Source organism: Genypterus blacodes, unplaced genomic scaffold (assembly GCF_046128005.1).
Source record: "Genypterus blacodes isolate CSIRO-AG114 ecotype Tasmania unplaced genomic scaffold, CSIRO-AGI_Gbla_v1 ptg000249l_1, whole genome shotgun sequence".
NCBI lineage: Eukaryota > Metazoa > Chordata > Actinopteri > Ophidiiformes > Ophidiidae > Genypterus > Genypterus blacodes.
In genome coordinates, this window is record NW_027467045.1 from 29,180 (window position 1) to 42,737 (window position 13,558).

General features: G+C 49.8%; 3 protein-coding genes across 3 annotated transcripts; 2 read left to right on the forward strand and 1 right to left on the reverse strand.

The window, feature by feature from the left end:
• Positions 1-776: 776 nt before the first annotated feature.
• kctd6a (potassium channel tetramerization domain containing 6a) lies at positions 777-4,507 on the reverse strand. The gene is made up of 5 exons (XM_076171389.1): positions 4,481-4,507; positions 3,175-3,344; positions 2,155-2,407; positions 1,518-1,676; positions 777-1,326 (listed from the first exon to the last, which is right to left on the reverse strand). The coding sequence occupies exons 2-5, from the start codon at positions 3,342-3,344 to the stop codon at positions 1,216-1,218; spliced, it is 693 nt and encodes a 230-aa protein (XP_076027504.1). The 5' UTR covers positions 4,481-4,507; the 3' UTR covers positions 777-1,215.
• A 617-nt stretch (positions 4,508-5,124) lies between these two features.
• On the forward strand, positions 5,125-8,711 carry LOC143016873 (uncharacterized). The gene is made up of 5 exons (XM_076171415.1): positions 5,125-5,959; positions 6,037-6,204; positions 6,301-6,479; positions 6,972-7,212; positions 7,474-8,711. The coding sequence occupies exons 1-5, from the start codon at positions 5,351-5,353 to the stop codon at positions 7,885-7,887; spliced, it is 1,611 nt and encodes a 536-aa protein (XP_076027530.1). The 5' UTR covers positions 5,125-5,350; the 3' UTR covers positions 7,888-8,711.
• An 846-nt stretch (positions 8,712-9,557) lies between these two features.
• pdhb (pyruvate dehydrogenase E1 subunit beta) lies at positions 9,558-13,558 on the forward strand. The gene is made up of 11 exons (XM_076171397.1): positions 9,558-9,632; positions 9,724-9,780; positions 10,565-10,672; positions 10,841-10,903; positions 11,079-11,114; positions 11,306-11,496; positions 11,735-11,829; positions 12,128-12,238; positions 12,362-12,453; positions 12,543-12,684; positions 12,771-13,558. Exons 1-11 carry the CDS (start codon positions 9,594-9,596, stop codon positions 12,914-12,916), a joined length of 1,080 nt encoding a protein of 359 aa, XP_076027512.1. The 5' UTR covers positions 9,558-9,593; the 3' UTR covers positions 12,917-13,558.

Consider the following 13,558-nt stretch of genomic DNA (forward strand, 5'->3'; position numbering starts at 1 on the left):
TATCAAGCCCCCGGTGCTGGTTCCAGAGTCTCTTCATAAAATGTTATGAGCTTCTCCACCTTAAACTCATGATCGAAGAACAAGAACTCGTCCTACAATTTCTGATACAGAGGAGCTCACTGGTTTCATGAAGACGTCTTAACTCCAGGATTCTGTCTCCATGCTGTGCACACATGGTCACATCTGACAGTACCGTAATTCGTCACCTTAACTTGATTGTCTTGTTCTCTTGTGTCACTATTTTCATGTCTTAGTCGCCATGCCACTTAACCCTGGCCACCTCCTGCCAAGGATCGTACGCTGGCACCGGTCTACTAGCATTAAAACATGCCACACACACACATTTCCTCTTGTTTTTTGCTGTCCATTATAAATGACAGATGAAGCCCATTGTAACCTGTATGTGGTGAGAGGCACAAGACAGCGATGTCTCTGCCACACAAGGAGAGTGAGTGGGTGGAAGATACAGTCCTTTCTGTCATGGACTTGTTTCTACCATCCAGAGGGATCGCCACAAAACAGAAACATGCTGACGTGGCTCAGTCTGATGAGGATTTGCATTACACGTGGAGAGTTATGCAAATCCCTGCATTACCCTCCAGGTAATGCACGCAACACGGACATGGACACAGACACCCAACAAATGGGAAGCTGTTATGATGGAAACGCCTCATGTGAGTCTATGTTCAATGCTCAAGAAATGGTAGAAGAGAAATCAATAGAAGAAGAAGAACCTACGGGAGTGGAGCAGTTTTAGTGCAGTGTGTGAATGGAATCATCCTTACAAACAAAACAAACTCATGAAAACATTGTCGGTGTGATGGTTTAACACACACTTGCACAAACTAACAATTGGCAAATACATAAATGTTTTTACAATGTATGCAGTAATGTTAAATTATCATTGAAATAAACTTTTCAAAAACAACTAATCAAACAATCAATCATCAACAACCAGCTGACCAGAACACAGATGAGCCCTGATCAGATAACTTATCAGTACATCTAAGGCACCATCAAATCAAAAGAGTGTGTGTGTGTTTTAGTGGACCTTACTCGCATGCACACTAAGCAGAAGGTGTAGCAGGAGCATGCAGAGGTCAGAGGTTACATGGTCTGTATATGGACTTTACTGAAAATGTGGAGGCTTCTGCTTGTCACAGTGGATAATAAATAATATAGAGCACATAAGCATAGAGCGCTTCAGTCTGTTCATCAGTCATCCACTTTGCGGGTTTGCCGGCAGAAGGTCCAGTAGTGTTCCACTGTGTTCTCATTGGCTCTTTCGCTCATGTGATGAACACGTGTGCTGCGGATTGAAAAACCCTGCAAAAATACCCAGAAAGACAAAAACTTGATTAGGAACAATCATTTTTCAAACTCATCAACTGAGTAAAACACCCGCTAATTTCAGCAAGACACGTGATGATGACGACGATGTCAAACCACTGAAGTGTGACTGAAGTGACCTGACTTGGCTTTTTTGTAAAATTGATGGCACACAGCTGTAAACATACAGATTTGGAGATGAAGTCGAGCAAGTGAACACGGAGGCTGATTTCCTGTTGGTGGTCACATGGTCCAAAGGTGAAGGACACCTGGTATTCTCTAGTGTCCAACATATGTTTGTTCCACTTGGTGAAACTGCTGGAGATGGATTCCAACATGGCGTGGATCTGTAGACAGAGAGGAAAGGCAAGTCAAGTCAATTTTATTTGTATAGCTTTACAGACCCACAACATCAAGAAAATTCCCGCCCCTGCCCAAAGCTCTCTAGAAAGATGAGGAAAAACTCCAGAGAAAACCTCAATGTGTAGTAAGGAAAAAAAGGAAGAAACGTCGGGAGAGGCAAGGCAGCTTGGCAAGGCAGATGGTGGGAGGTCGGTTGGGGATGAGAACAATGGCAGAGTGGGAAGGAGGTGGAGGGGAGAGTCTTCCATGGAAGATGGGATGGGATGGGGGTGGGGTTAGAGGGCAGAGGGAGCCGCAGAGTCCTTAAAGTGGAGCACTCCTCCGTCCCTCTGGGAAAGAAGCTGAACAGCTGACCCGTGAAGCCCAAACTCAAGGGAGGTCAAGGCAGAGAGGGACAGAGGCCGTCCATAGGCAGACAACTACTGCTTTTATTATTGCTGCCACCATGACTGTCAGTGTAACCTTGGTAGTGATGGTGAGCTGAGTGATGATAACAGCCACAGGGTTTGAGTACTTTGACAGCTTCCTGGTGCTCGACAGCTCCACCACCTCCTCGTAGGTGTCGGCAGCAGAGGGCAGCAGGGCTCTGGGGTCTCCCAGGCACTGGACCAGGGGCTCGATCTGATAGAAGTCAGCCTCCTTTCTGAGCAGCCCTGTTTCCTTGAAATTACGCGGCAGCGTCAGCTCTGACGTCCGCAGGAAGTTCAGGATATAACTGGGATAGAAGAGCGGAGAGAGGAACCGGGTTAATCTTACTTTAACTCACAATGTGAAATTAATCCTATATTACTTTAAATATATACCAGAGTACAATGTAAAAAAAATTTAACACAATTTGAACACACTGTGTAAAAAAACTGCTCATTCTGACAGTCAGCATCACATATAATACATATAATACGATGAGTTATCAGCAAAAACTGACACTGAAATTAAAACTTCATGTTAAAAGTTACCGTTGGGTTTACACTTTCATGTAAATGTATGTGACCTTTGACCTTTATTGGAGGAGTCCAGAGTCAAACAGATCTCCAGCTCTTCCTCTCTATTTCTGGGTTAGCTGAGTAAACAACCTCCACCAGGTGGCGGCTTTGATGCCTGCAGGGAGGGACTTCATTCCATTACGATCATTTGGCAGACGCTTTTATCCAAAGCGACTTACATTACATTACCACCCTTCGCAGAGGGGGGAGCAATTGAGGGTTCGGTGCCTTGCTCAGGGGCACCTCGGCAGGGGCTCGAACTGGCGACCCTCCGGTTCCCAAGCGGAAGCACTACCCACTGAGCCACTTCCTCTGGGTAAGGATATTAACGCCCTCCCTCTCCTCGCCCAGTGTTCAGCACTACACAATGGACAGTGTGGCTGATGCTCTTTATTTAAGGGAACCGGGAAGTCGCCTCCTTTACCTGGGCTAACATGATTAATAAATGAAGATAAGTTCCAATTCAAATCCACACACACACACACACACACACACACACCGGAAGAGCACGCCGTCACGGTCAATAAAGACATTTCCACGAGCGTCCTTGACAGCGGGGATGTCTCCTTGGAATATGCCCCCCAGCAGGGAGTCTGGGTAGCGCTGCAGCGTGGACAGAGACGTGCAGTATACAATACCGCCCACATTGAGAGTTACAGGCTCCCCCATCTGGACAGAGAAGGAACAGCAATTAGGGCATGAGGTTACTGCTGCGGCTGGATAGTTACTGGGGACACAGCGGGCCAGCACGACATCAGACTCAAGACTCAGACACATTTGATTCAGCTGTGTATAAAACTGTTGAATATTATTTAATGTGTTGGGTGAAGGCGTATTTTGGGGCCAGTTCCTGTTTTTGGCGGCCTGTCTCTGTGCGTATTATCGGCCTTTGCTTTGCATGCTAAGATGTGAAAGCACTGCAGGTGTGGATTCATTCGCCTGTGTCTTTGCTTCTTCACGTGTAGATGTTCTGTGTCCTGTGGTCAGGAGAAGTGTAATCTGCCACCGTCTTTGATGGGGCTGAGGTTTAAACATTAGCAGTGTCACATTCAGGGTTTGTGGTTCGGGTTCAGACTGGCTGGTGTTGGTTCATAAAACATTGAAAAGTGATTGAACCCAGAGTTTGACTGTGTGATCATCAGCTCCATCTCACACACACTCTGATCTGGGGGACACAGGCTCACCCGGTGTGACGGATGTGCATCACTGCTGACTGCACGCTCCAGCAGCTGCACTTCACACCTTCACACCACAGTGAGCTCAGTGCAATGGCGGCACACACACTCCAGCTGGACAAACCTTTGTGACATCATGCAGGAGAAACGCAGGAGTTGTGCAGGTGCTGCAGCAGAGACTTTAGCTAGCAGATTGTAACTCACAGCTGTCTGTCTGCATGAAGCTGAAACTCCACCGAGCTGAAGCTGATGAACATGTGTGTGAAGCAAACAGTGGCGCGGACAGAGTCTTACCTGAGATCGCAGCTCTAACGCCGCTGCAGGTGAAGCTACCTGTGCTAACCTGGACGGTGCGTGTTTAACGTGAGCGTGATTCTGGACCCCTCCGCAGTTCCGGGCAGGCCCCGCCTCTAGCTGCTACGATTGGCCAGACGCCCAGGCTCGCGCACAACGCGGAAATGTCGTTCTTGACAGCTGCCGCTCTGCCGCGCAGCAGAACGCGCGTCCCGGCAGAAGCGGACGTCACGGATAGAAAATTCGTGATTGTGTTGTTGTTTCATTGAATGGTTGACGGGCACAGTGATCAGGTTTCATCCTTAGCTAACTCATATGAATGCTCAGTGAACTTACCGCTTCTTCTTCTTCAGCTGCACTCACACGCTGACTGAGGATGGATGACGTCATAAAGACCATAGAGCCTACAGAGCGCCTCTCTCTCCATCAGCCAATCACAGCGAGCGCCCCCCCCCCCCTCCATGAACAAATAGTGCATTAAAAGATGAACATTATCTACAGTGAGTGCAGCTGCATGGTTTGTAATAATAATGTATATAAATATGTGTGTGTGTGTGTGTTTGTGTTGGTCCGACACTTTGTGGCGCTCAGCTGGTTCCTCACTACATCATTTTGTTCTTGTCACATCATATAATAATACAGAGACTCCTCAGTGAAACAGTGATCAGAGCCTTTATGGCTGTGTTCACAAGGTTCATCTTTCTTCCTCTTACTGAAGCTGGGTGTTGTGATCCTGTCATTTTATTGATTCAACCTTAAAAACATTTGAAATGAAATGTGCTTTTTGTTTCTGTCGACATATTGTAGCTCTTTTCTCTTAATCTCTTACATTTCATCTTTTTCTATCCCAGCCTTCATACTTAAGATCACTTCTCCATACTTTTCCGGCTGCATTACCCCCTCCTGCCACAAGGAGGCGACATCAGGAATCTACAAGCTGATAAAGAAGCGGAAGTTGGTTTATTTATCCAGTGTGGCTGCATCCGGTCAGTCGTAGCTGCTTCTGTAGTTTATATTTGTTATTCTCCTGCACAGTAGAGTTGATTATCACCAAAGATCTCATCAATACCGGCAGACTACAGCTGATCTGACAGAGTGTTGCATTCTGGGGGTTTCTCCGTCTTAGCTTAGCTGCTCCGCTGCGAGCGATGAACGCGGACAAAGTTGATTTCTCTGCGTGTTTGCACTGCTGATCCTCCGTTTGTAATGAGTGAAAACATGGAGCTGACGGCGGGGAGCGACGGGGAGCAGCTCACCGCTCCGGATGCCAACGAGCACGACTACGCCAACATCGCGTCCGGTTCCGTTAACTTCATAAGTTCTGCGCTTCCGTCCTCCGCCGCCGCGCAGCTGGACCCGATCGGGACGGTGTCTGGCTCCGGGGCACCGGCCGACCTGCCTGAGCCGGAGCCGGCCGTGGGCGCGGAGGTGGACTGCCTCGGGGACACCGATGCGGGAGCGACGTCTCCACCGGAGCAGCCCGACGAAGACCTGCTGAAAACCGGGACCGGGGACCCCGCGCAGGCCGCCGCCCCCACCGCCGGGCGACGCCGGGGCCGGCAGCGTCTGAAGCGGCCGGAGGACAACAACTGCTCCTGCTGCAAGTGCGAGTTCGAGCGCAGCGGCCGCAGCTTCAACCGCAGGGCCGTGTTCACCTTCACCACCCCGGACACCGTGCACTGGGCCTTCCCGGACGCCGTAGTCAACGACAAGTCCTTCCTGTGCGAGACCTGCGCTCAGGTCATCCGGAGCAAGTCCAAGCGCCGACAGAGCGGCAAGAGGTCCCTGTGGCTAAGGCCCCCCCCACCCAAACAGGTGTGTGTGCCTGTGTGTCTGTCTGTCTGTACCCTGCCTTCATATTTATGTCTTACCTGTCTGTGTGCTCGCCGCAGGGAGACGCTAAATCAAAGAAGAACAAAGTGTGCAGGATGGGGAAGAAGAGCCGAGCGGCGTTGTTGGTGAGCAAGTCGTGCTACAAGTCGGCCCTGAAGATGCTGTGGTCGGCCAAGGGCGCCAGGAAGCCCATGATGGAGTTCCTGAGCAAACAGATCCGAGAGGAGGTGAGGAAGGAGCTGAGGGAGTCTTTGACCCTCTGACGCCTCCTTGTTCCCCCTCACTGACTGGCTGTGCTGTGTTTGGTTTCCCTCGGCGTGCAGATGAAGGCGTTGTCTCGTCAGGCAGACAGTCCCTTCCATCAGAAGGTGTCCAGCAGGAAGCCGCTGTCCTCCTTCCCCTGGCAGCGCTGCCTGGACTGGGCCAAGGACAAAGCACCGCTGGTCAGCACCTGTCTGCGCTCGCTCTTCCCCGACATCAACGCCCTCGCCAAGAGCAGCCAGTACGTCTCACTCACACACACACACACACACACACACACACAGTCACACACACACACACACACACACACACACACACACACACACACACACACACACACACACACATACACACACACACACACACACACACACATTCACACAGTCACACTCGCACACGCACGCACGCACACACACGCACACACACGCACACACACACACACACACACACACACACACACACACACACACACACACACAGTCACATTCACACTCACACAGACGCACACACACACACACAGTCACACACAGTCACACACATTCACACAGTCACACACACACAGTCACACACACACAGGCATACACACACAGGCATACACACAGTCACACACAGTCACACACAGTCACACACACACAGTCACACTCTGAAACTGAATCTGATTGGCTGGCAGAGGCCTCATATTTTGTAATTTCTTCAATTTAATTTGTGTGTGTGTGTGTGTGTGTGTGTGCAGTCAGCTGTCAGAGGAGCAGGCCCAGATGCTGCTGGAGCGCCGGGCTGTGGTGACACTCTCCATCCCGCTGTTCACCAGAAACATCTGGAGGAACAACTTCCTGCAGGCGGCTCTGGGGGCGGAGCTCCGTCTCCAGGGCTGCTCAGGCTCCGCCCTGGACGCCCTCAACACAATGGGCCTGTGCCAGAACAAAGACACCGTCAGATTGTTGCTGCATCGCCTCCAGAGCGGCAAGAAGTTTGTGAGTTCCCCTTTCTGTATCCCAGCAACAGCCAATCACAGTGCTCACATTCCAGCCTGCATGTTTGTTTACATTCATGACGGCTCCTCCAAGGACACACAGGTGCACAATCACAACAAAACCCTCAGATAATGAAAGCTGAACCCAAGCTCAGTTTGTTGTTCTAACGCTCAGCTGTGATTGGTTCCCTCCAGCTGATCGCTCTCTGTTTCAGTTCATGAGTCCTGACTGTGCGCTGCTTTGTTGTTCTTTGACCCTCAGGCATCACAGAATGGACGACAACGGCCAAAGTTAGAAGCAGAGCAGGAACCAGACGTGGAGGAAGAGGAGGAGGAGGAGGAAGAAGAGGAAGAGGAGATGGATGTGGAGGAGGAAGAGGTGGAAGAGGAAGAAGTTCACGATGCCATCCAAGGTGACGAGGAAGAGGAAAAGGCCGAGAAAGAGGAGAAGAAGAGGAGGAAGAAGAAGGCGAAAAAGCAGAGGAAGAGAAAGGAGGAGAGGAAGGAGAGAGGAAAACGTAAGACGGAGGAGAGGGCGGAGGAAGAACAGGGGGAGGAGGAGGAGGATGAGGAGGGTGAAGGGTCAGAGACAAAGAAGAGGAGGGTGGTGGTGGTGAGGCTGGGCCTGCTGAAGGGACACTCTGAGGTTGGACGCTCCGACCTGTCGGCGCCTTAAGACCGCCTGAGCTCCGCCCACTGCAGACATTCATCACTTAATCAAACGGCATGAAATGACTTGTCAGTAGGCCACGCCTCCAACCTGCCTCCTGCCTCCTGCCTTGCCCGGTAAGTGAAAGCAGAGGAAAGTGAAGGTGGCCTTTTTCTTTTATGCCTAAAAACAATTCAGACCCATTTGTTTGTTGGAGAGTTGAGGTGGTTTGAGCCCAGAGGAGTTCATACCTCCGCCAAGTCCCCACAGCCCTGCAATCATGCCTCCGCCTCTCAGTGTTTGAATTGAACAGATTATTGACTACAGCCTGTGAACCCTCGGTTACGTCGTTACTATGATATTGATCCTAAATTGTGGGGAGAATCTAATCTAAGCACAAGAGTGTGTATGGATGGATGTGATGGAGCCGAACGTCCAGGAGGAAAATAAAAGGTCTTTATTTCAAGGATGAGGACAAGAATAGAATCTAAACTCTTCATGTTGTTTTGGTCTGAATGTAAGAAGAATACAGTGGAGAATATTTCCAGAAACCTTTGTACTGAGAGACTAAACCCGGTGGAAGCGTTTCTAGGTGAAAGTCCTGGATCATGAAAATAGTTTCTTCACTAAACATATCGTCCTTGGTGGAGGTATTTCAATGCCATATTTGTCAAACCTGACGAACTTCAGATGCGAGTCCACGAACAGGAAACCAAGTAACAGCTCCAGTGCCGTCAGTGTGTACTCGCCTTTACTCAGAGGAGTGTGTGTTTCTCTGCACACTCACATTGTTTCTTTCTCTCTGTACCCATGTTTCATTTGTTGATAATAAATCATATTTTATTTCTGTAGTTGTCCTTGAATAATTCCACTTCCTGCTGAACAGAGACATGTCGGATGAAACGTTCCAAGAAAAAAGACAAAATATGACAAAAATGGAGTTGAAATATTTCTAGTGAAAAGTCCACAATTTACGAAAACAAAGTTAGGATATTTTGAGATAAAAGAAAATATTTGGGATATTTAGAGAAAGAAGATGTAACATTTTGAGAAAAACATTGAACAAGAATAAAGGTGGGTGAGTTTACCACTGGTCACTTTGAAGGGATCAGAAGGGGGATAGTTACTGCCCTTAACCAGAGAAAGTCCCTCTGGTTGGGCTTGGAAACTGTCGCCCCCTGGTGGATGAGCTCTGTGAAGCCATCAGCAGAGCATCAAGCTCCCCTCGCCCAGAAGTAGAGCTTCACACACAGGCCGCATGAGCAGAGAGGCAGAGCGGTACACAGAGCAGCATCTCTGCTCTGGAGGATAGAATCCAGCAGAGCCTCATCAGTGAAGGTCACATGGACACAACCAGTTACTATGTGGATCAGTCATTTTTCCCACCCCAGATTCGACAACAAACATATAATCTTTATCACTCCATCACTCTAACTGTAACCTGTACAATACAAATGTATAAACTTTAGGTATTCGTAAGTTTTGATACTTCTTCCGTATTGCCCCGCCCTCTTCGTGTCATATCTCGGGTGGGGGAATCCGACGCAGGATGACAGCGGTGTTGTCCTTGGATTTTTTATTTTGACTTCTTCCGCTTGGTAAACTATACGCCGCCCTGATTGGCTCTCTGCTGTTCTACGTCACGACAGACGCATCCACTGTCCTTGTGATTGGCTGGAATACCCTGACCTCGCCAAGTCCCCGCCCACACTCCGGCAGAGGACAGGCTGAAGATGGCGGCGTCGTTGAGGTGCATACTCCGCTCAGGAAGGGTAATGATTCTGTATAAACGCGCTTTTACAACATTCCAGCGCTTGTATGGGACGTGTCGGTTTGTAATGGCGTCTGTCTCTGTCCTCACAGAATGGCGTGTCGGCGCTGCGGCGGGAGTTCCACAGGAGCGCCGCGGCCCCTGTGCAGGTTTGTGTTAGCATGTAGCATCTTAGCCACAGTTCACCTTCCAGCTGTTAGACGGAGCCGGAAAGATTTATCTTTCCTTTAAATGAAACTAACCTCGACTCTTATTCGTCTATAAAGTTGTTTTTTCTTCCATAAGACATCTCGTTGAGTAAAGAGGAACTCTGACAGCATTAGCGCCCCCTACATGGAGGCTAACCAGAGAAATGACTGAAATATATGAATTTAAGTAATATAACAGAAGAACAATATAATCTGATGCATTTATAGTTATTGTTAAGTCACATTTGTCCTTTTACTTCTTGATGCCTCACAGCCACACCCACTGACAGGCTGATTGGCTGATTGTAGTTGGTCTGTTCCGTCTGCTGTCAATCACGATTTCTTTTTTAAAAAGGGACCTGAGTATCTTCAGCTTCACTCATGTTCCGACTTGTCCAGCTCACGGGTTCCTGCTACTCAAAGTCATGTGTTCTTAGCCCTTTAGACTCCATCATTTGCATTCTGTGTGTTTACATGAGCTTGAAAACTGATTTTTTTTACGTCATGTATGCACCTGAATGCACCACATTGAGAGATGGTGATCCTAGACGGATGATGATGATGTCACACAGGAGAACATCCTTTATTTCCATTGTCTGTTCTTGCTGACTCATGGAGTGTCAGAACAGTTTGGCCGTGTTGTTGTTGTTGTTGTTGTTGTTGTTGTTGTTGTTGTTGTTGTTGTTAGCCCTTGGAGGAGCTTCTTCCTCTGGGCTGTAGTAGTGAGTCGTGCTGCTGCTTTCAGGTGACCGTCCGCGATGCTCTGAACCAGGCGATGGACGAGGAGCTGGAGAGGGACGAGCGCGTCTTCCTTCTGGGCGAGGAGGTGGCCCAGTACGACGGAGCCTACAAGGTCAGCACCAGGCCCCTAACTGTGGGGGTCTCTAACTGTGGGGGTCTCTAACTGTGGGGGTCTCTAACTGTGGGGGTCTCTAACTGTGGAGGCAGACAGAGGACACGCTGTCAGTCTGCATTCTCCTAAAGTATGCTGGTGTGTGTGTGTGTGTGTGTGTGTGTGCAGGTGAGCAGGGGTCTGTGGAAGAAGTATGGAGACAAACGCATCATCGACACTCCAATCTCAGAGGTGAGACTTCCTCAACATGAGGATCGGTCAAATGGATCAAATAAGTCTTAGTTTGGTTTCATCTTGAGTAAAAGTTGCACCCTCATGTCAGCACTACTATGCAGTATGAACACGACCACACTCGCCTGCCTGTTAAACCCGCCCGCCTGTCTCTCTCTCTCTCTCTCTCCTGTAGATGGGCTTCACCGGGATCGCAGTCGGAGCTGCCATGGTGAGTTCATGTTCCTTTCATCCACACGCCTGCACGTTGACAAAACACTGTAGCTGCAGGTACAGCGTGGCCCTGCCCCCAATCCACTGAGGAAGAGGAGGAAGAACCCTAACCCTAAGACAAACACTGGCAGCAGCAGGCTCATGTTAACCTGCCACTGTGCTTGTCTCTCTCCCTCCCTCCCCCCCCAGGCTGGCCTGAGGCCCATCTGTGAGTTCATGACCTTTAACTTCTCCATGCAAGCCATCGATCAGGTCATCAACTCAGCAGCAAAGACGTACTACATGTCCGCCGGGCTGCAGACGGTGCCCATCGTCTTCAGAGGCCCCAACGGAGCCTCGGCCGGCGTCGCCGCTCAGCATTCCCAGTGCTTCGCCGCGTGGTGGGTTCACTTACACTGGGAGAGACGGATGTTGTTACTAAACAATCTGAGGTTTACAGGGGTTGATGATGTGGATGTGTGTGTGTGTGTGTGTGTGTGTGTGTGTGTGTGTGTGTGTGTGTGTGTGTGTGTGTGTGTGTGTGTGTGTGTGTGTGTGTGTGTGTGTGTGTGTGTGTGTGTGTGTGTGTGTGTGTGTGTGTGTGTGTGTGTGTGTGTGTGTGTGTGTGTGTGTCTGCAGGTACGGTCACTGTCCAGGGCTGAAGGTGGTGAGTCCATGGAACGCCGAAGATGCCAGAGGCCTCCTGAAAGCAGCCATCAGAGACGACAACCCCGGTGAGTCCGCCTAAGGTCAAAGGTCACCAATTGACAAAAGAAAACATATGTTCAAATATCAGCATGAAACCTTTGATCACCTGATTCCATCTTAACATCACACACATCAGTAACACTGAACCTGTTCCCGTGTGTGTGTGTGTGTGTGTGTGTGTGTGTGTGTGTGTGTGTGTGTGTGTGTGTGTGTGTGTGTGTGTGTGTGTGTGTGTGTGTGTGTGTGTGTGTGTGTGTGTGTGTGTGTGTGTGTGTGTGTGTGTGTGTGTGTGTGTGTGTGTGTGTGTGTGTGTGTGTGTGTCAGTGGTGTTCCTGGAGAACGAGCTGATGTACGGCGTTCCTTTCGAGATGTCTGAAGAGTCGCAGTCCAAAGACTTCGTCATCCCCATCGGCAAGGCCAAGGTGGAGCGAGCAGGTGAGAGTCCAGAGAGACGAGAAGACGCTCTGGATGGGAAGGTGGAGGTTTGCTGTTGACCTGAGCTCATAGTATCTTCTTGTCCTCTTCCTCCTCCTCCTCCTCTTCCTCTCTGTCTCTCAGGAGGCCACGTCACTTTGCTTGCCCACTCCCGGTACGTGAGTCACTGCCTGGACGCTGCGGTCGTCCTGGCTCAGGAGGGAATCGAGTGCGAGGTAGAAGACCACAGATCGACACGCAGACGGTTGGCCGATTGAGCTCAGAAGCCTCCGCTAACTCCTCCCCCTCTGTGTTTGTGCGTCAGGTGATCAACCTGAGGTCCATCCGCCCGCTGGACATGGACTGCATCGAGACGAGCGTGATGAAGACCAACCACCTGGTGACGGTGGAGGGCGGCTGGCCTCAGTTTGGTGTCGGAGCTGAGATCTGTGCCAGGATCATGGAGGGTAAAGAAGCTTCCTGTGGCCAACAAGGACTCGGTTATCTTCATGTGTTAGCCTGGCTCTTTGCTGACTGATCTTTGCGTTTGCAGGTCCCGCATTCAACTACCTGGACTCTCCGGTCACCAGGGTAACGGGCGTGGACATCCCCATGCCCTACGCTAAGATCCTGGAGGACAACAGCCTGCCACAGATCAAAGACATCATCTTCTCTGTGAAGAAGACCCTCAACGTCTGAGCAGACCGGGTCCACACAGAGTGACGTAACCTCGTGTAAATACAGCCAAAGTAACCCCCAAAATACTCCAGAGTGTTTGTGTGCACAGAGCGGAGGACTGTGCGGTCGCTCTGGCTGCTCTGTCCACAGCTCAGCGTCTCCTCACTTCTGTGTCTGAAAAAGTTCAACCACAAAACTGATGAGCGAGCAGCAAACTTGATTAAACTTTATTCTCAGTAACAGTTTGTGGGTTAAGATCCGAGTGTGTATGTGTGTGTGTGAGAAACGTTAACCCTTTAGTTTGAGAGTGTGTGAAGCTTACCGACCCGGATCCTCCAGAAATCCAGCACTCCATGTTTTACCATCCAGGCTGTGATGGGTTGTCTCATATCGTGACGCCAACAGACGAGCTTCTTCTTTGTTTTGTGTAAATATGGCAGCACAGTGTTCGGCTCAGACGGGGGTGAGGATGGGGTCGACCTCTTGACCTCTGGAGGATCAGGCTCAGCTTCAGTCACAGTGATCAAACTAAGAGGTTCTTGGTTCTCGGGAGTTTGTTGGTTCTTTGGTTACACTTGATCAGAGACTATTTATTGTAGCTGCACCGACTGATGCTTCTGTTGTAAATGACTGTTACTGAAATAAAAAAACCTTCAGTTCTCA